Source organism: Quercus robur, chromosome 10 (assembly GCF_932294415.1).
Source record: "Quercus robur chromosome 10, dhQueRobu3.1, whole genome shotgun sequence".
Lineage (NCBI taxonomy): Eukaryota > Viridiplantae > Streptophyta > Magnoliopsida > Fagales > Fagaceae > Quercus > Quercus robur.
In genome coordinates this window covers 32,396,618-32,416,594 of record NC_065543.1, presented here as the reverse complement: position 1 = coordinate 32,416,594, position 19,977 = coordinate 32,396,618, and the positions used below count along the sequence as shown (strand labels likewise).

At 36.5% G+C, this 19,977-nt stretch overlaps 2 protein-coding genes across 2 annotated transcripts; one reads left to right on the top strand and one right to left on the bottom strand.

The window, feature by feature from the left end:
* The first annotated feature begins 10,009 nt into the window (after positions 1 to 10,009).
* Positions 10,010 to 16,813, top strand: LOC126702319 (kinesin-like protein NACK1). The gene is made up of 15 exons (XM_050400986.1): positions 10,010 to 10,271; positions 11,124 to 11,502; positions 11,622 to 11,711; positions 11,805 to 11,905; positions 12,459 to 12,575; positions 12,678 to 12,759; positions 12,856 to 12,923; positions 13,025 to 13,084; positions 13,177 to 13,301; positions 14,079 to 14,277; positions 14,374 to 14,484; positions 14,577 to 14,669; positions 14,774 to 15,727; positions 15,847 to 16,172; positions 16,288 to 16,813. Exons 2-15 carry the CDS (start codon positions 11,265 to 11,267, stop codon positions 16,613 to 16,615), a joined length of 2,892 nt encoding a protein of 963 aa, XP_050256943.1. The 5' UTR covers positions 10,010 to 10,271; positions 11,124 to 11,264; the 3' UTR covers positions 16,616 to 16,813.
* Positions 16,814 to 19,101: 2,288 nt separating this feature from the next.
* Positions 19,102 to 19,770, bottom strand: LOC126702722 (non-specific lipid-transfer protein 2-like). Its single transcript, XM_050401544.1, has one exon. The coding sequence runs from the start codon at positions 19,664 to 19,666 to the stop codon at positions 19,385 to 19,387; it is 282 nt and encodes a 93-aa protein (XP_050257501.1). The 5' UTR covers positions 19,667 to 19,770; the 3' UTR covers positions 19,102 to 19,384.
* Positions 19,771 to 19,977: the final 207 nt, after the last annotated feature.

The following is a 19,977-nucleotide window of genomic DNA, read 5'->3' as shown; positions in this document are numbered from 1 at the left end:
TGAGGTGAGTTGCGCAAGTTAACATAGAGAAAGTCAGTAAAGGTACTGTAAGAAGTGACAAATTTGTTTGCTTTGGGACCGGGATATTGGTGGTCCTCATAGGGTTTGGGATACTAGCCATGGAGACTTGTTTGTGTTAGGTATATACAACTGTGTTAATTGACATTGTATACAAAATTTCTATTAAAAAAAAAAATTGTGAACTAATAAATATGAGAGATTATTCATTATAAGATTTCGAATGAGTTAGTAATGTGCTGGTGTGATGCATGCGTGATGCATGAATAAGTGAAACTATTTTACTTATATATTTTTTGTCAATGAAACATTTTACTAATATCATCCGAACCTAGCTTAAAAATTAACAAATCATGTTAAAATCACTTTAATTTTACAATGTGTAATACATACATATACTAAGTCACAAGTATGTAATGTCAAATTATGAGCTGATCAAAAGAAAAAAAAAAAACACAAATTATGATATATGTTCAAAATAAATATTTATTTTTATTTTAAATTACTTGAAAGATTTGGTAATTAAATTTCTTGAAACTTAGGCTTTAGAGTTTTATTTAAAATAAATTATCTTAACAATTATCCCAAGATATTTTGGTGTTAAGAGTTTTAATCTTTAAATTATCTTAATATTATTGAGAGTGTAATTTGTTACAAAAGGAAGATAGCCATTGACACAATTATAACTTCTAGGACCCAAATTTTTATTCTGCAGTAAGTATATCATATGTTGATAATACAAACACATCTAATATGAACGAATGAATGAGAAGGAAATATGGAGTTCATTATCATTCAACATGTTCCATTTAAGTATAGCAACCTACATCCAAGCACCTGCAAATATCAGATTCCCCGGTAGTGATTGTGTCTGGGGCATAACTTATTACTTTTTTTTGTTGTTTTTTTGGTTTTGTATTTTTTGGGCCAATAAGTCATACACAAAAATTGTTGACATGATCTATAATAATTGGTGTATAATAAAAGTAGTGTTAATGGTGGACTCAGGTGAAAATGATGTTACTCCAATAAAAACAAATTATGTTAGTTATAAAAAATATTGTGATCATAGCAATATAGCATCATTCCATTTGGACTCTCACAATTTCATTAGTTCTGCAAGTTTTTGTTTATTACTCTACTGAGAACCTAACTTAAAGCGGTTTTGAAAATAATTTATGTTTTTTTAGAAAAAGCAAAATTTGTTTTTGGGAAAAATCATTTACTCCATTCCCACCACCCATACCCCTTAAACCCCCTCTTCATCACCACTTGGCTTGGCTTGCTTGTTTGTCATTGATCACAAGCACTAGTTACTAACTGTTGCAGCCACTGATTGTTGTCCCTACATAGCCTGTATGTCATCACCTCGTCAACCACTATTAGCATGAGAAGTTGCAAAACACGAAGAAACCCTAGCATCAGTGGAAGTGCCAATTGACACTCCTAATCATCACTTCCACCCCAAAATTTTGTCGTAGCCTCCTCTCACTTTTATGTAGGGGAATTAGCCTTGTCGTGTCCACATATGTTATGATTAGTTAGTTACTTGTAGATAGACTAGTTGATTTAGATGGAGTTCAGTTCAAGAACAACATTAATCACATGTGTTAATTCTTGTGAGCACATGTTGAATTAATAAGGCAATAAGATTTAGCTATATGTGGCCAATTAGAATAGGAAAAGTGATGAATATAAATATATATATATATATATCTGTGTGTGTGTGTGTTTATACATATATATGTTTGTAACTCTCATTTGGATGATTAAATGAGAAATACTCTCTTATGCTTAGATTTGTGATCTATTGTTGCTGGTAGGTAGATGCCCTCTTAAAGTAGTCTCTCATTAGAGAAGGTGATTCTCTCTTGTAGAAGACAATCCATTCGAACACCCACCATACTCATGCAATCAATTTTCTAGATCCATCATCAACCAAACTCCCACTTGCAATCCAAAACCCTAATTTCATAATCATCAAACCCTATTTGCAGTTACATCCAAGAACCCTCATCAATCACTCAAATTCCTCTATTCTAATGCTATACCCAAAAAATTCCCAAGCCCTCAAAACACTAATCTCTTGTGTTAGGGTTTGAGCGGCCCTCTCTCTAGAACTCGCAGAATAGTGTGTCCCTTTCTCAGTGTAGGTGTTTGTGTATCCTTTGCTTCCCTTCCCATCGGTGGAGCGGTAGGGTGTCTCGGGCTTCTTTTCTTTTCCTTTGCCTCGTTTCAGCTTTATTATCTCTATCTTCTTACCTTTAGTCTTGGGGTTTCTTAAAATGGAGGAAGTCGAAAGTATGTGGAAAAAACTCTCTCTTTCTGAGGAAGAAGAGGTTGGTCTTGAAGTTTGGAAATTACCTGGGGTTACAAAATCGCTTCTGGCTGGAAAATTCTTAACTTATCGCATGGTTAATAAGGAGGCAGTGAATAGGACGTTCAAGATGCTATGGAGAACTTGAAAAGCCTTCATAGTCCATGATATAGGGGATAATAAAATGGTGTTTAAGTTTGATAACGAGGTGGACTTGGAAAGGGTCATGGAATATGAACCCTGGACCTATGATAAACATTTGGTGTTGCTCCAAAGGATTGATGATACTACAACTATTTCATCCCTCTCTTTTATTGAGGGTACCTTTTGGGTTCAGATTCATAACCTCCTCATCAAAAGTATGACTCCTGAGCTTGGCATGTCTATAGGTAATTATATTGGAAAGGTAGTACGAGTGGCTGATGTTGATGAGAAAGGAACAATAGGTCGCTCTCTCCGTGTTCGTGTTTCCATGGATGTGTCCAAACCTTTGAGTAGGGGGTGGAAGCTCTGGGAAAATGGAGCTGCTGTTGGTTGAGCTTCTTTTCACTACGAAAGACTTTCGAATTTCTACTACTGGTGTGGTAGTTTAATGCATAAAGACAAGGACTATGATCTGTGGCTTAGTAATAGAGGTAAGGCTTCCTTGGATAAGAGGCAGTTTGGCCTGGGTTTAGGGTCGAAGTGGACTTTTCTATTTGAAAACCATGGAGCCCTGCGGTGGGGTCTGAGTGTAAGGATGGCTCGAACTTTTGTCAAACCACGTCATCACAGGTGAAGAGAAGTACTATTGATTGCTTGTCTGGCGTGGCAATCGGTGACTCCCGTGTAGAGATAACCTAACCCGATAACAAAACTCTGGTTGTAGAGCTCAAAAGTAACTTGCATGCGAAGTCTTTGCTGGGTGATTCCAAAAGATTTGATAAGACGTTGCAGATGATTGATAGTGAGCTAGGCTTAATTGCAGACTTTGTGGCCCCACCAAAAGAGGACTTTTCGGAGGTGGTAATTAATGCAAAGTCAAATCCCCCAGTGAAGCTTCCCGTGGACGAAATCATCGAAACAAAAATATCTGAAACCCTTCCTTGGAATGGTGATATTGGGCCTCAGATGGAAAATGGGCCGAGCCACATCTTTGCCTTCTTAGCTGTGAACATGAGGCCTCCACTCATGGGCATCTCAAATGTTAGTGGGCCTAAGGGTAAGTCTCAAGCCAATAGCCAAGGTAAGTGGTCTAGAGTTGAAAGAAAGCCCACTACTAACCCCTCTGATGCTAATATGTGTGACTTAAGTAGGGAGAGACTGCCTTTGAAGAACTAGAGCCCCAAACAAAAAAACATAGACTGTCATCCACACATGGCCCTAACCCATCTACTTCTCCATCGGTGTTGGCTGTTGTTCAGCCAAGCCAGTCACCATAAATTGCCTAAGCTGGAATTGTCGCGGGCTTGGGAACTAACGGCGAGTTAGAGAGCTTTCCGAGTTAGTGAGAGCAAAAGGTCCCAATTTGGTATTCCTGATGGAAACCAAAAAGAAAAACTCATACATGGAGAAGATTCGATGCTATTTGAAGTTCGATAACATGTTCCTAGTTCCTAGAAGAAATCTTAGTGGTGGCCTTGCCTTGTTTTGGATGAATGATTTAGACCTTCACATTCGTACCTTCTCCCCTCACCATATTGATGTAGTGGTAAATCCAAGGGTTGATGATGCCCGGCGGTTTATGAGGTTGTACGGAGCTTTGAAGATAGTCAATTGGGAAGATTCTTAGTCCCTACTTTGCCATCTTAGCACCCAATATGACTTGTCATGGGTTTGTATTGGTGATTTCAACGAAATCACAAGATTGGAGGAGAAGTCTGGGGGTGCTTTAAGGCTTAATAAGCAGATGCAAGACTTTAGAGATTGTCTTGATTTTTGTGGTTTTAAGGACATTGGGTTTACTGGACTGCTGTTCACCTAGTGTAATAATAGATTTGATGGTCCTCTAGTGTGGGTCAAGTTGGATAAAGCCATTGCCTCGGCTGAGTGGATGATCAAGTTCCCATCTGTTTTCCTGCATCATCTGTTTGGATTCTCTTCAGACCATAAGCCTATTTGGCTCTGCTCTGATGATGTGCACTGTCGGTTTTATTGCCCCCCAAGGCCCTTCTGCTTCAAATAGATATGGATAAAGGATGAGACGTGTGAAGGGGTGGTCCATGCCGCTTAGGACTTGAGGCTGGAGGGTGAACCTAGGAGGAAAGTCTTGCAAAAGGTGAGTAATTGTCAAACCCAACTGAAATCTTGGAATAAGAATGTGTTTGGTAATATTAGATTATCTATAGCTCGCAAAAGAAAATTGTTGGCTAAGGCGGAGTCTGAAGCTATTACAGGGCAGGGCATTAGTCAGGTCAAAGATCTCAGGGAGGAAATTAATAAATTGATGGACTTAGAAGAGTGTAAGTGGAATCAGAGAGCAAAAACATACTGGCTTTGATATGGTGACTAGACTTCAAAATACTTCCATTGTTGTGCAACTGAAAGGAATAAGGGAAATTTCATTTCAGGCCTTGAAGACAACCACGGTCTTTAGGTGGAGGATGAGGATAGAATTGGTGATTTGCTTAATAGTTTCGACTCTTTATTATTTTTCCTCTTCAAGCCCCACTAAGTTTGATGAAGTTCTTGAAGGCATGGAGACTCGGGTTACTCAGGAAATGAATGAGGAGTTGCTCTGATCCTTTGAGGCCTCTAAAGTTCAAGTGGCTCTCATGCAAATGAAAGCCAATACAGCCTCTGGCCCAGATGGGCTTCCTCCCCTGTTCTATAAACAGTACTAGTAAAAAATTAGCTCTGATGTCTCTGATGCAATCCTGGATATACTAAATTCAAGTATAATCCCTCAAGATCTCAATCACACTTTCCTTACTCTTATTCCTAAGAATAAAAGTCTAAGGTGGGTAACGAATTTTAGGCCAATTAGTTTGAGTAATGTGTTATATAAGCTTATTACGAAGGTGCTTGCTAATCGTTTGAAAAAGTTTCTTCCCCAGTTGATTTTGGAAACCTAGAGTGCTTTCTTAATAGGTCATCTTATAACTGATAATATTTTGATAGCTCATGAGATCCTACACTACTTGAAGGCCAAGCGAACTGGTAAGATGGGGCTGATGGTTTTGAAGCTCAATATGAGCAAAGTCTACGACCGCGTTGAATGGGTTTTCCTGGAAAAAAATCATGGCAAAAATGGGTTTCAGTAGTAGATGGATTTCACTAATGTCCATGTGCATAAGATCCGTCACTTACTCTATCCTTCTAAATGGGCAACCACATGGTCTTATTTCACCACAAAGGGGCCTCCGCCAAGGTGACCCCCTATCACCATATTTGTTCATGTTGGTCATTGAAGGGCTGCATGGGCTCCTAAGGAAAGCTGAAAATGAGGGCAATTAAGAGGTGTCTCCCTTTGCTTGGCTGGCCCCCGGATTTCTCATTTACTATTTGTCGATGATAGCCTCATCTTCTGTAGAGCCACCATCTCATAATGCCAGAAAATCCAATCAATCCTTCAGATTTATGAAAATGCTTCGGGCCAAAATATCAATCGGGTTAAGACTAATCTGTTCTTCAACTACAATACATCAGCTCAGACTCAAGAAGAAATTAAAGCTCTCTTGGCAGTCCTAGCTATCCAAAGGTATGAGCAGTACCTAGGCCTCCCTTCCTTGTTTGGTCGGGGTAAAAAGAAATCCTTTAGTATGTTAAAGGAGAGGATTTGGAAGAAGCTAAAGGGTTGGAAAGAAAAGTTATTGTCTCAGGCTGGCAAAGAGATCTTGATCAAGGTGGTGGTCCAGGTGATCCCCACCCATACCATGTCATGCTTCAAACTTCCGAAAGGGCTTATCAACAAAATTAAAGGCTTGATTAGGAAATTTTGGTGGGGTTATCATGGGGAGCAGAAATGAATCCATTGGGTCAGTTGGGAGAAATTATGTTGATGGGCTTTAAAGAGTTGAGCAGATTTAATGACTCCCTCCTCGCTAAGCAAGTGTGGCATCCAATGAATAGTGAAGAGTCTTTGTTTCATAGGGTCTTCAAGGCAAATTTTTTTCCAAATTGCTCAATTATGGAGGCGAATAGCTTAAGCAAAGGGTCTTACGCATGGAATAGCATAGCCCAAGCCAAATGGGTTATTGAATTGGGCCCGGTTTAGCGTGTTGGGGATGGTAAGTCCATAAAGGTAAGACGTGATAAATGGTTACCAAGCCTCCACTGCAGTTGTTTTGTTTCTCCACCCTCTTCCCTTAGTCCAAACTCAAATGTTGGTGCCTTGATTGATGAAGAGTCCCACACATGGAATACGGACCTGATTCAGAGAGAATTCCTAGCACATAAAGCTAGAATCATTTCTGGTATCCCCTTGAGCATTCACAACCTCCTAGATAAGCAGGTTTGGTTTCCCTCTAACCAAGGTGTGTTTACCACTCGCAGTGCATATAAATTATTATCTTCGTCTAAGAGACTGTCCCTCCTAAATTGTTCAGACCCTAGAAGGTGTAGGCAATTATGGAATGGAATTTGGTCCTTACAGGTACCTTGCAAGATCAAGCATCTGATGTGGAAGGCAGCAAATGAGGCAATCCTAACTTTATACAATCTATGGAGACATAGTGGTCTAATCGGTTTCCTGCCTGGGTGTAAATCCACTTGTGAAGATACTATCCACACATTGTGGGGCTGCCCTGTTCTAAGGATCATTTGGGAACTTGATGAGATGAGTAAAAAACTGCTTAAGTATAAGTTTACCAAATTTGAAGACCTGTTGGAAATGGTTTTTAGGTTTAAAGGTAGCACGGATACGGACCTCCTGGCTGTGATCTTCTGGATGATATTAGAGAAAAGAAATTCTGACCGCATGAGGGGTAGTTCTTATAGCCATCAGGACATTCGCCCCAGGGCCTTGTGGTTCCTCCACTATTTCTCAGCAGTCCAGTTACCTCAACAAATCCATCATCTTCTTGTTCCAAGCCGTAGGATCAGGTGGATCCCTCCAATTTCCCCGCTTTACAAGGTGAGCTTTGATGGGGAGATCTTTAAAGAAATAGGGGCTGCTGGTTTGGGAGTGGTCATTCGAGATTCAAAGGGCAGTGTGGTTGGTGCTTTGGCTAAAAGAATTCCCCTTCCCCTTTCTGTGGCTATGGTGGAAGCTCTTGCCTGTAGAAGAGCAGTCCTGTTTGCAAAGGAATTAAGTATTTTTTATGCTACATTTGAGGGTGATGCGGAGATTGTAACTAATGCTCTACGCAATGGAGGGTTAAACCATCCCAAATTTAGCCATGTCATTAATGACACCCTTGTGCTAGCTAGTGGCTTACGCTTTTGTAACTTTGCTCATGTAAAATGGCTAGGTAATTCAGTTGCCCATTTCCTTGCCAGAACGTCCAAATCTGGTAATGAGCTTTAGGTTTGGATTGAATCCATTCCTGACAATATAGCTCCTCTTATAGCTCGTGATGTATTGTAATTTCCGTTCTTTTTATTCTAGCAAGCTTTCGGGTTTGGTTTCTCAAAAAAAAAAAAAAAAAAAATCTTCAATCTAACAAGATCTCACATCAAACATAAATCCCATCTCAAGTCCAAACCATAAAGGAGCACTCTATATCTTCCCATCCTAAACCTTAGCCTTCAAATCTCAAGAATCCACTTAAATTCCCTCAAGTAACCCAAGTTCCAAGTGTTCCTAACAACCACCGCTGGCCATCGTCGTCAACTTTAACCACCATCAACTTGCTATCACTATCTTCATTGTCACTTGCAACCCTCCACTTCTACTACAACCACTACTACCACCACCATTTCCCAACCTATAATTGGCAATTGCCATTGTTGAAAATATGTTCTAATTTTCTGCTGAAAATATCATTTTACACCAAAATAAACAGTCTTAGTTTATGTTTACTTGAAAAAATGATATAAGGATGATTTTCTATTTTTTTTAAACAAAATTGTGGTGAAAGTTGTGGTCCTAGCATTACATTTTAATTTTTTTTTTTTTTGGATTGGTTATGGTCTTCAAAACCCAAATAATGGTTGACTTAATATGTTATAAATTTGATTTTCTTTTAGGGCATAACCTTTTCTTGGTTAGATTTTTAAGTTTTTGGATCAAACTTAGACATAAAAAAGGTTCAAGATTTGAGTAGCATAATGTTTGGAAAAGAGTTTTTCAGGTAAAAGTTTATTTCAAAGTTGTAGTTAAAAATTTTCTAAACACTAATAATTTTCCTTGTTTTTCTAAACAATAGAGCTATTTCTAGGATATAATTTCAAGATAAATTTTTATGAAGAAATATATAATTATAAAAAAAGAGTAAAAAATTAACCAATATTATAACATCATCACTACTCTCTCTACTTTTTTTATTTATTATTATTATTATTATTATTATTTATGCTAGAGACACAACTTTTAACACAACTTTATACCACAACTCACCAATCATAACTTGCCATGTGGCGAGTTAAAGCACAAAATTGTGACAAGAGTTGTGCCAAAAATTGTATCTCTAGCATAATAATAATAATTTTTTTTTGGAGGGTACTCCCACTAGGCCACTACTTGTCATTGCTGCCACCATATACATTCACTATTTATTGACTATTGATGTTGGTCACACGGCACAAAGGTGTCATTACCAGCACCTCTACAATTATCATTTTATCATCTCCATTAACACCATCATGGCTAATGCCGTTCCACCATGGAAAATTATTGAACACTCCGGGAGTATTATAAATGCGTACTCTCTTCTCTCACATGAATTGTGGGTTTCATTATAAACTTAATTAGTGGGACTTATAGTTATGTAAGAAGGAAATACGCATTTATGATACTCCGAAAGTACCCAATAATTACCCTTCCACCACCATATCATCATCAAAAACATTACCGTCATTATCATTAATATCAAACAACTTAGTTTTGTAATTTTTAAATATACTAAACGAAAACAATGGAAAAAGAAATATAAATTGATGTAATTGAAATTCACATTAGTTTAAATTCATTGGGACACAACTTTAAGAGAAATTTATTGAACAAATATTTCCTAATTTGCTACCCAAAAATTATGTGCAATTTTTTGGTGCATTTCCTCAAGTTGTATTGACTAAAGTAATGAGCAATGAACGGCATAGTTAAATTTATGTTCGTAAGAGAGAAAACAATTTTTGTACTGTATTAGTCAATGTAACTAATTTAATTAGTGACCTTAAAATACATCACCTAAAGTAAGAGACAAAATGTGTGAAACTCATACATGCTATGTCCTAAAGCAGGTATCTCCAAAAATTATGGACTTAGAATAAATATGGCAGGCTTTGCAGGACGAAAAAATAATAACAGAAACTCGTAGGGATACCTGAGCAACATACCCTTTTACTTTTTTGTCCTTTTGTCGGAGAATTAAATTAAAAGTAATAAACAATAAAAGAAAAACCGTTGGAACTTGAAAGCTGGGACCGCTTTACTCGGCGATTTAACTCCCAAAAAAAAAAGTAAAAAAATTAAATCGGAGAGAGAGAGAGAGAGACAAAATTATTATTATTTAAAAAAAGAAAAACGAGAAAAAGAAGCACTAGCCGTTGGAGACCCAAATTCAAAAGGATGGAACAGACAGAGAGAGAGAGAGAAAGCAGTGTCGCAATCACACACTGAGAGAAGAGACCTCTAAAAGCTTTTTTTCATTTCGTTTTTTGTATCTCTGTCTTCAAACCCTAGAAAACTCTCTCAATCAATAAAATCATCTTTCCACAATAAAGCTCTCTCTCTCTCTCTCTCTGACGCTCTTCTCTCTGTCTCAGAAAAACCTAACTCCGTTCTTCTTGTTTTGGTAAACTTGTAGATCGATTTCGGTTTGGTTTCGTCTGCCTCGAATATTTTCTCGAAGCTTCCGTGAGTGATTTTTCTCTATATCTATTTTTTTTTGTGTTTTGTAGTTCTCTATTTCTGTATCTATAACTAAGTTTCCTTTTATGATTCAAATCGATCTTTTTATTGTTATCTGTGTTTAAAAATGGAAGCTTTTTTTTTTTTTTTTTTTTTTTAAAAATCTTATTAGGAAAGACTTGTTGCGATTAAATCTAACCTGAACTTGAAAATGAGTAGAAAATTTTGAGGAATTTTTGTTAAAAAATAATTGCATTTTGTAATTTTCAATTTGATAGGTTAAATTGTTTGATCTGTTTGATCCAAGAAAATGTAAACATGAATTTGATAATATTGCATTGTATGCATATTAGTTTAGTTCAGTTCAATTTTTTGAGAATAAAGTGAGTAATAAGAATGACACTTCAAAATCCTCAGCATGTTCATGATCACTCCTTGCTTATGTGTCCTCAATGTGATGAGAGGAATTTTTTTTTTTTTTTTTTAAATAAAAAAAATCCTTTGATTTTTATATATGCTTTGATAAAACATCTGATTTGTTATGCTTTTGATGTTTTAGAACTAATAAAATGAAAATTTTCATTATTTTTGTTTAATTTTCATTTTGTTAATTATTGTGCTGTATTTTAAATACAATTGAGGATTTGGGCTAAAATTGTAAGGAAGAAATATTAAAATTAAAAACCCAATTCCTTGTTTTGTCTGTTTCATTTTAATACACTCTTATGAGGTTTATATTGAATTTCTTTTGATGGCATCTTCATAAGTTCAGATTTGTAAATTTCACCCAAAGTTGTTAATATAATAATCCAATTTTAATTCTTTTGTCATAGACTGACCCCTGAATGATTTTCACAGATACATTAGGATCTGGCAGCTATTGCTATTCTATCCTAGTTACTTTCACATTCAGAGAGAGTTTGATTCTTGTGGGAGAGGACTAGTTCCCATTTCTTCTTTGTGTTCTCGTAAGCTCACTTCTAGATTTTAAGTGTAAAGATGACTGTAAGAACTCCAGGAACACCTGCTTCAAAGATAGACAGGACACCAGTATCAACCCCGGGAGGGCCAAGATCTAGGGAAGAGAAGATTGTCGTAACAGTACGGTTAAGGCCTCTAAACAAAAGGGAGCAGCTGGCCAAAGACCAAGTAGCATGGGATTGCATTGATGATCATACAATTGTGTATAAGCCCCCACCTCAGGAACGTTCTGCTCAACCGGCATCGTTCTCTTTTGGTATTTGATTTTTTTTATATCCTCTCAATAATTAATTATAATGTATATATATAAAAGTTTGTTTTCTTTTTGTTTATGCTTTCAAAAATCATCAGTTAACTAGGTTCTTCTTATTACAGATAAAGTTTTTGGTCCTGCTAGTATAACCGAAGCAGTATATGAGGAAGGAGTAAAAACTGTTGCCCTGTCTTCTTTGATGGGCATCAATGGTAGTACATATCCTTTAATTCATATATCTTGACTACCTTTTTAATTTTGTTTTTTGCTTGAATTAAACAATCATTCCATATCTTGTATTGCAGCAACTATATTTGCATATGGACAAACTAGCAGTGGGAAGACGTACACAATGAGAGGAATCACAGAGAAAGCTGTTAATGATATCTATAGGCATATAATGAATGTAAGCTTTAGGGTAACCTAATATTATTGTTCCTTGGATTTTTCTTGAATTCTATTCTGTGGCAGAGCAGGAACTTATTTTAGTGGGGCTGAGGCCCTGAACTAGATAATTTTATAATTTGACATGGGGCCAAAATATACTCGAAACTTTATGATGATATTATGATTAAGGCATAATTACATCTGATAAAAATTACAGTATAATTGAAGAATATCTTAACGAAATTCATGACACAAAAAGATAAGATATCTACAAAATAGAGAAGATAGTGTTTATTGAGAGACAAAAAGATAAGATACTTACAAAGTATTTCAAGTCATGCCTAGTATTGGCTGGGGCAAAAAGAAAGAATAACAAAATCAAGTATCCCCTGAAAAAGTTGAGCTTGGAGTTTTTCACTTTATTAAAATCTTCAATATTGATTTGTATAACTAGCTTCCCACTTGAACTTTCTATGTCACAAAATTCTTTATTTGTATGAGTACTTACTCGGGTTGATGAAGTCAGCAGCACATATCCCAACTAATTTTATGCTCATTTGGAATGATTGCAGACACCGGAGAGAGATTTTACAATAAAAATTTCTGGACTTGAAATATATAATGAGAATGTAAGAGACCTGTTAAATTCAGAATCTGGTCGCAATCTGAAGTTGTTGGATGATCCAGAGGTATTATATCTGTAAATTTTTTTCTGTTTTTAGGAACTTGCTTTGACTTTTTACTGATATTTTCCACCATCATCTGGAATTTTTGTCAATCTCTCCATGCAGAAAGGTACCGTGGTTGAGAAGTTGGTAGAGGAAACAGCAAATGATGATCAACATTTGAGACAATTGATCAGTATTTGTGAAGGTATAAAATTGTGTCTTCTTATGCTTGAGTTAGCTTAGCTTCCTTATTATTTTTTTATGTCTTGGTGGCAATTTACCATTTTCTTTGGTTTTGTAGCTCAAAGGCAAGTTGGTGAAACTGCCCTTAATGATAACAGCTCACGGTCACATCAGATAATACGGCTGGTAACTTTCATGGATCATTTCTCTTGGTATTATTATTATTTAGATGAAGATTTTTCTTCTGACAAGTAACATATTATAAATACTTTTGTTTCTCCACACAGACAATTGAAAGTACTCTCCGTGAAAATTCAGATTGTGTGAGGTCTTTCGTTGCAAGCTTGGTAAATATAAAGCATTCTTTCCTTTACCTGCTAATTTAAACTGCATCAATGCTTACTTTCATAGAGTAATTATTAATATCTATGATCTGCAGAATTTTGTAGATCTAGCTGGAAGCGAAAGAGCTTCACAGACACATGCAGATGGTGCTAGGCTCAGGGAAGGGTGCCATATTAACCTTAGCTTGATGACACTCACAACAGTAATCAGAAAACTGAGGTCAGAATCTACTATAACATGTTTTTCTGTATGGATACAGTATAGGCATCTTAAAGCCTGCTTTCATCTTGAACCTTGTAGTATTTGCTTATTTATTTTATGAGCATTGTGCAATTTTAAAAGTTGCATTGGGCTTTATAAAAGAAGCACACATCTTCCTAACATGTAAACTGTCAAAAATGAAATAGGAAAATCTTGACTGGAACTAAATGTGGCCTAAGTTTAGATGAATTTATGTAAAATTCATACTTTGTAAAGATAGGATCAGGTGAACATGCTTATTATTGTAAAGAAACACACATCCTCCCACCAGTGCATGTGTCCTGTGTTTAGGTGACTTGTATAAAATTTATACGTTGTACTAATGAATTGAAAGCCTCATCTCCAGAAGATAGGATCACCAGAAAAGTTTCTTTCTTTGCAGCAACCTGCATATGATCAAGTGTTTCTGTATGGTTTCCTGGACTTCCACTGAAATTGTTGACCCCTTTGTAGTTGAATGAATAGGGTGGACAGAATAGTCCATCATGGTTGATTTGTGGTGTTTTACATAGTTATGGTACAAAATCGGTAATACTTATTATAGGTAGTGGAACTTATTAGCAGTTTGCGAATACTGTGAGGAGCATTTTAAAGCTTAGTACAATATTTTCCATGATGATTGGGGCATAATGTACACATCCATCTAAATAGCCTATTGTTGATCCTCTGAATCATTTATATGCACACATCCATCTAAATAGCCAATTGTTGATCCTCTGAATCATTTATATGCAGTGTCGGCAAAAGAAGTGGTCATATACCCTACAGAGACTCTAAGCTTACTCGCATATTGCAGCATTCACTTGGTGGGAATGCACGCACCGCCATCATATGTACTTTGAGCCCCGCAATGAGCCATGTTGAACAATCTCGAAACACTCTATACTTTGCTACCCGGGCAAAAGAAGTAACGAATAATGCCCAAGTAAACATGGTACTGTTGCGTTGTCCCCCTTGGTTAATTTCATTTTCTACTGATTTCAAAAGAAACACAAATACTGATTTTTTTTCCCCTTTAAACACTCATCAGGTTGTTTCAGACAAGCAGCTAGTAAAACATTTGCAGAAGGAAGTAGCCAGGTTGGAAGCAGAACTGCGCACTCCTGATCCAAAGAAGGAAAAAGATTTCAAAATTCAGCAGGTAAGGTTGCTATACATCTCAGGGTTGACTTTGGAGTTAGTGGAGTGGAGTTGAATCCATGATGGTTATTTCTTGTATTTGATCATGTCTAGATGGAGAAGGAAATGGAAGAATTGAGACGCCAAAGAGATCTTGCACAATCTCAGGTGGATGAATTACGCAAAAAACTTCAGGAGGACCAGCAGGTCTCTCTCTCTCTCCTACACATACACGTGATTAATTTCAACTTCTCACAAAAATTAAAAATAAAAATGTCATTTCAATTTACTCTTTCATTTCTATTGTTCAGGGTTCAAATCCAATTGAATCTCCCCGTCCATCAGTGAAGAAATGTCTCTCCTATACCGGTGCACTATCTCCAAAACTTGAAGGCAAGGAGCTAGGCCGTGGTGATAAAGTGAGAAGTACAATGTTAAGGCAGTCTATGAGGCAATCATCAACAGCTCCGTTCACACTTATGCATGAAATTCGAAAGCTAGAACACCTCCAGGAGCAGCTTGGAGAAGAAGCAAATCGAGCTCTTGAAGTACTACAAAAGGAGGTGGCTTGTCATAGATTGGGTAACCAGGATGCAGCTGAAACAATTGCTAAGCTACAAGCAGAAATAAGAGACATGCGCTCTGTGCGTTCATTACCAAGAGAAGTTGAAGTTGGAAATGTAGTTGCTCCTAATAAGAGTGTCAGTGCTAATTTGAAGGAAGAGATTACAAGACTTCATTCACAGGGTAGCACCATCGCCAACCTTGAGGAGCAGCTTGAAAATGTTCAGAAGTCTATTGACAAATTGGTAATGTCTCTTCCAAGCAATTATCACCAGTATAACAGTGAATCATCCTCCAAGACTAAGAAGGAACTAAAAAAGAAGTTACTTCCTTTGGCTTCAAGTAATGCAGCCAACCAGCTAAATTTTATAAGATCTCCTTGCTCACCTCTATCAGCTTCTCGGCAAGTTTTGGAATCTGATATTGAAAATATAGCTCCAGAGAACGATGATACTGTGTCCAGTGAGACTCATCCAGAGTCTGAAAAGGAAACACCAACAAAGAATGAAGAAGGTGGGGATGTCTCATCTAAGGAAAACACTTCAGGCTACCGGCGTTCTAGTTCAGTTAACATGAAGAAAATGCAGAAGATGTTCCAAAATGCAGCAGAAGAGAATGTAAGAAGCATAAGAGCATATGTTACAGAACTGAAAGAACGTGTGGCCAAACTTCAATACCAAAAACAACTACTTGTTTGCCAGGTATATAATATCTTGTCTTTCTATTATTAATTTCTTCCCCATCTTGACTACTAGTTTCACTTTGATACACTTGTGTCTTTCTATCGTTTTAATTTTTGCATTTTTTATATTGCCTCTAGGTGCTGGAGCTGGAAGCAAATGAAGAAGCTGGGTACAATTTGGAGGATGAGGAATACACATGTGAGCCAGATGAGCCACAGGTTTCATGGCAAGTAACTTTTAGAGATCAAAGGCAGCAGATCATTGAGTTATGGGATATGTGCTACGTCTCCATCATCCATAGGACCCAGTTTTATTTGTTATTCAAGGGGGACCCAGCTGATCAAATATACATGGAGGTGGAGCTTAGGCGCTTGACTTGGTTACAGCAGCATCTAGCAGAACTTGGGAATGCAAGCCCAGCTCCTCAAATAGGGGAGGAGCCCACAATCTCTTTGTCATCAAGGTCTTTTTCTTCTCTCTCTCTTCCAGGCAGCTTACTGGAATAAAAATTAATTGTCATTTTTAGTTTTACAAGATGACTGAAAATTTGAATTTTCATATCTTGTTCTAATGTGCAGTATCAGAGCATTGAAGCGTGAAAGGGAATTTCTTGCAAGGAGGTTAACCTCACTTTTGACTGTGGAAGAGAGAGATGAATTGTACATTAAATGGGATGTCCCACTTGAAGGGAAGCATAGGAAGATGCAACTAGTAAACAAGCTGTGGACAGATCCCCATGATGCTAAGCATATACAGGAGAGTGCTAAAATAGTGGCAAAGCTTGTAGGATTCAGAGAAGGTGGTAACATGTCAAGGGAGATGTTCGAGCTTAATTTTGCGCTTCCATCTGATAAGAGGCAGTGGCTTGTGGGCTGGAATCAAATTTCAAATCTTATTCATTTGTGAAAAAATTACATTTTGTTTGTAAGTAACTTTCCATTCTTATCTTTTTGTACATGCAATTGAATTTTGGAGCTTTCCTCCAAAATGTCTTAGTTATTTCTTAACGTGTGACTGATTGATCGCACTCTGCTTGATGATGGCTCGAGATATTAATTTTTGTAATATTCATATTTGAATAAAAGAATCAATTCATTTGGCTTCCATCTGATTTGAACTTTTGGATATTAATAAGGTCCGCTGTTAGGAAAGGAAATGCCATTATCTTAATTCCTCTTGTACTAGTAATGTGGGGTGGAAGCCGCAAGAAGCATGTCTACTTTCAAGAACCTATTTAATAATACCTTACCATAATAGGAACCTAATTTGACCTAAAAAGCATTAAAAGCACCTGCAAAATCTATTATCTTGATCTCAAATTGTGCATGAGAAACATAAGAAGCATTTTTTAATGAGTAATGCTACAAACGAAAACTATTTTACAACATTTTTACAAAATGTTGATGTAACCAACTTCTTATTAGTTTTTATTTAAGCCTACCATTAATATCACTTTTTCATTTACGAATAATTACTCACCACATTAGCAGTTTGTAAAATTTTTTGTAAAATAATTTGTATCTCAACATTATTCTTTTTTAATTTCTCTTTTTGCTGATGTTATGCAGTTTAAGTGTTTAACCATTTTTCATTGAATGTCAACTCCAAGAATCACTGTTTCCAACATGTACATAAATATGTTTGACTCCCCCATTACCTTTATACATGCAGTATTGACTTATGGGGTCCCCAAAAAAGTTTTCTACTATCTTTTGTTGAGGATATACTAGCTTTGATATCAAAACTAACATAACAAAATCAACTAGAACAGAAAAATAAAATAATAAACCTTAGAATAGGGTTCCTGGGAATCAGTTTCAAGCAGAGTAGAAAACCTAGGAATCAATATCTAGGATGATGGGCTGGATTTAGCACCAGGCCATTGGAAAATTCTAACTGAAAATTTATTAATATCATTCTTATATAGATTACTGGGATTAAACCCTAATCCTAATGGAATTGAGTAAAGCTTAATTGTTGAATTACAAAAATAACTTGACTCTAGGAAATTATATAACAACTAATAACCAAATTAGCTAACAAGACCTAGAATAAAATCCAAAGGACCAATAGTTAAAGTAAAATTTAACTTGTAAAATTAAATTAGTCTAAATAAAAATAAGATTGTCTAGATATTGCCCCTGTATTATCCGACAATTGGTTTTGACAATTAGAGGCGAGTCCACAGGGCTTTTCCTTAGAAGATTTTCTAATTAATATCTATGTATAAAAAAATTTGTCTTGTGCTCCTTGAATGTATGTAATCTTTCTTGTTTTGGAAGCTTGAGCAAATGCTGATGTCAATTATAAGTAATGAAGTTAAAACATCTCTTTGGGAGGAAAAATATGGGATTCATTTGTGTTCTGCAAGCTTATTTCCTTTCTATATTTGCTTTGTTGCTTCATAACATATTCCACATGTTTGGTTCCATTCATTCTAGATTTCAGAGTATACATTCAATATTAGAAATTTTGGTAGAGTTGCCGAACAGGTGTGTTGTAGTCATTTTTGACTGGTTAGTTTTGATATACTACCTATTTTGAGAAGGAAAAAAAGAAAACAAGAAAGAGATGTTTTAGATAGCTATTGGATTGATCATATCACCAGCAGATTTAACACCTATCTTCTAATGTCTGTTATTACCCAGTAAATTTATGGTTTCTTTTGTGATATAGAAACCAAAAAGTGCACGAAAAACTTCTATGGAAACCATTCCTCTAAATTGACTTAAGACAATCTTCAACTTCTGAGCTTAAATTCCATTAGCACATTGGCCTAAATTTTAGCAGTCATTCTCATTTGTTGTTAGTGTAAGAGATTCCATTTTGGAAACATTTTTGACTGCTGAGCTACTTGCACTATGTTGCGAAATTGATGACAATGTTAATTCACTGTACTATGCTGGCTAATAATTATGTTGGCCAATTCAATCGAGCTATGCAGATGCACTGGAATTGAGACTCCGCACATAGGATTACAATATATATATATATATATATATCACAAAAAGGAGGTACTTTTCTATAGCATCAGAACTTCCAAATAATCAACATCAGCTGGTGACATAAAGCCACATTGTGAAATAAAATCCCCTGTTGTGGTCCTTGTAGCCTACTAGATTCAACTTCCATGAAAGCTCATCTGTCCTCGATAATCTAAGTTATGATTGGAAATTTTGCTTATGTGCTCCATTAAATTTAGGAAGATATTACAATACAGTTGGTCTTCTAACCCGAACAAATTGCAAAAGTGTGTTTCCAGTTTTATTTATTTATTTATTTCATATGCATATAAATGTGACTTTAATCCATATTCCTCCCCTTCTTCCATAATAAAAATAGTAAAATACTGTGTAGCATGCTCCATGTGTGAGAGAGAGAGAGAAAGAGAGTAAAAGCTCAAGTTCAACATTGATTTTGATAATGCATTAGTGGCCTTGCAACAACTAGTATATGACAAACCACTCAACAGACTAAATGTGGGAACATGTGCACACGACCCCAACATTATTTCCATCACAACTAGTGCTACTAACAACATATTACGATATACGATAGACCACACCAACTTTAACATAAATAAACTCTCTAATCTCCACCCTTGACAATTATGCATCAAAGCAGCATGATGCATATAGGATAGAGAAATAGTCCCACCATGAATGTTTTAGTCATCTAGCACTTGGGAAAGGGAGTTCCACAAGTGTTTGCAACTTTCCTGGCATTGGGGGAGTTGACAAATTTTTTGAGGTTGGGGTTCTTGAGGTACTGGCAGAGGCAGGGTTTCTGTTCCTTGATCTTACTGCAGCACAGTGTAGATGGTGGACTTGCAGATGTGATTGCACTCACACAAGGGCTCAGCTGTGTTGGATTGCATGTTACTGCCATTATTACTTGTGTTTTGGCTAGGAGCAGCACCAGCAGAGTGCACACTACTGCAATGTATGATGCCTTCATTTTCCACTCACTTGAGGATATCAAAAGATTTGTGTCTATGCGTGTGTGTGTGTGTGAGAGAGAGAGAGAGATGGTGGGGTGTGTGTGGTGAATTTGGCTGGGGTTCCCTCTTGATTTATAGAGCAGTGATTGGTAAAAAAGAAACACGAAAAGGCAAGATTAACCTCTGATTTGGATTAGTTACCAAAGAAATTTTTTATATTTACATATTTTTTCCTAAAAGATGGAGTCTTTGTGTTGGGGCCAATTACTTTAAAGTAGGTCCAATACTGAAAGAAGGAAATTGATGCAGTCCAAAAATCTAGCAGTAA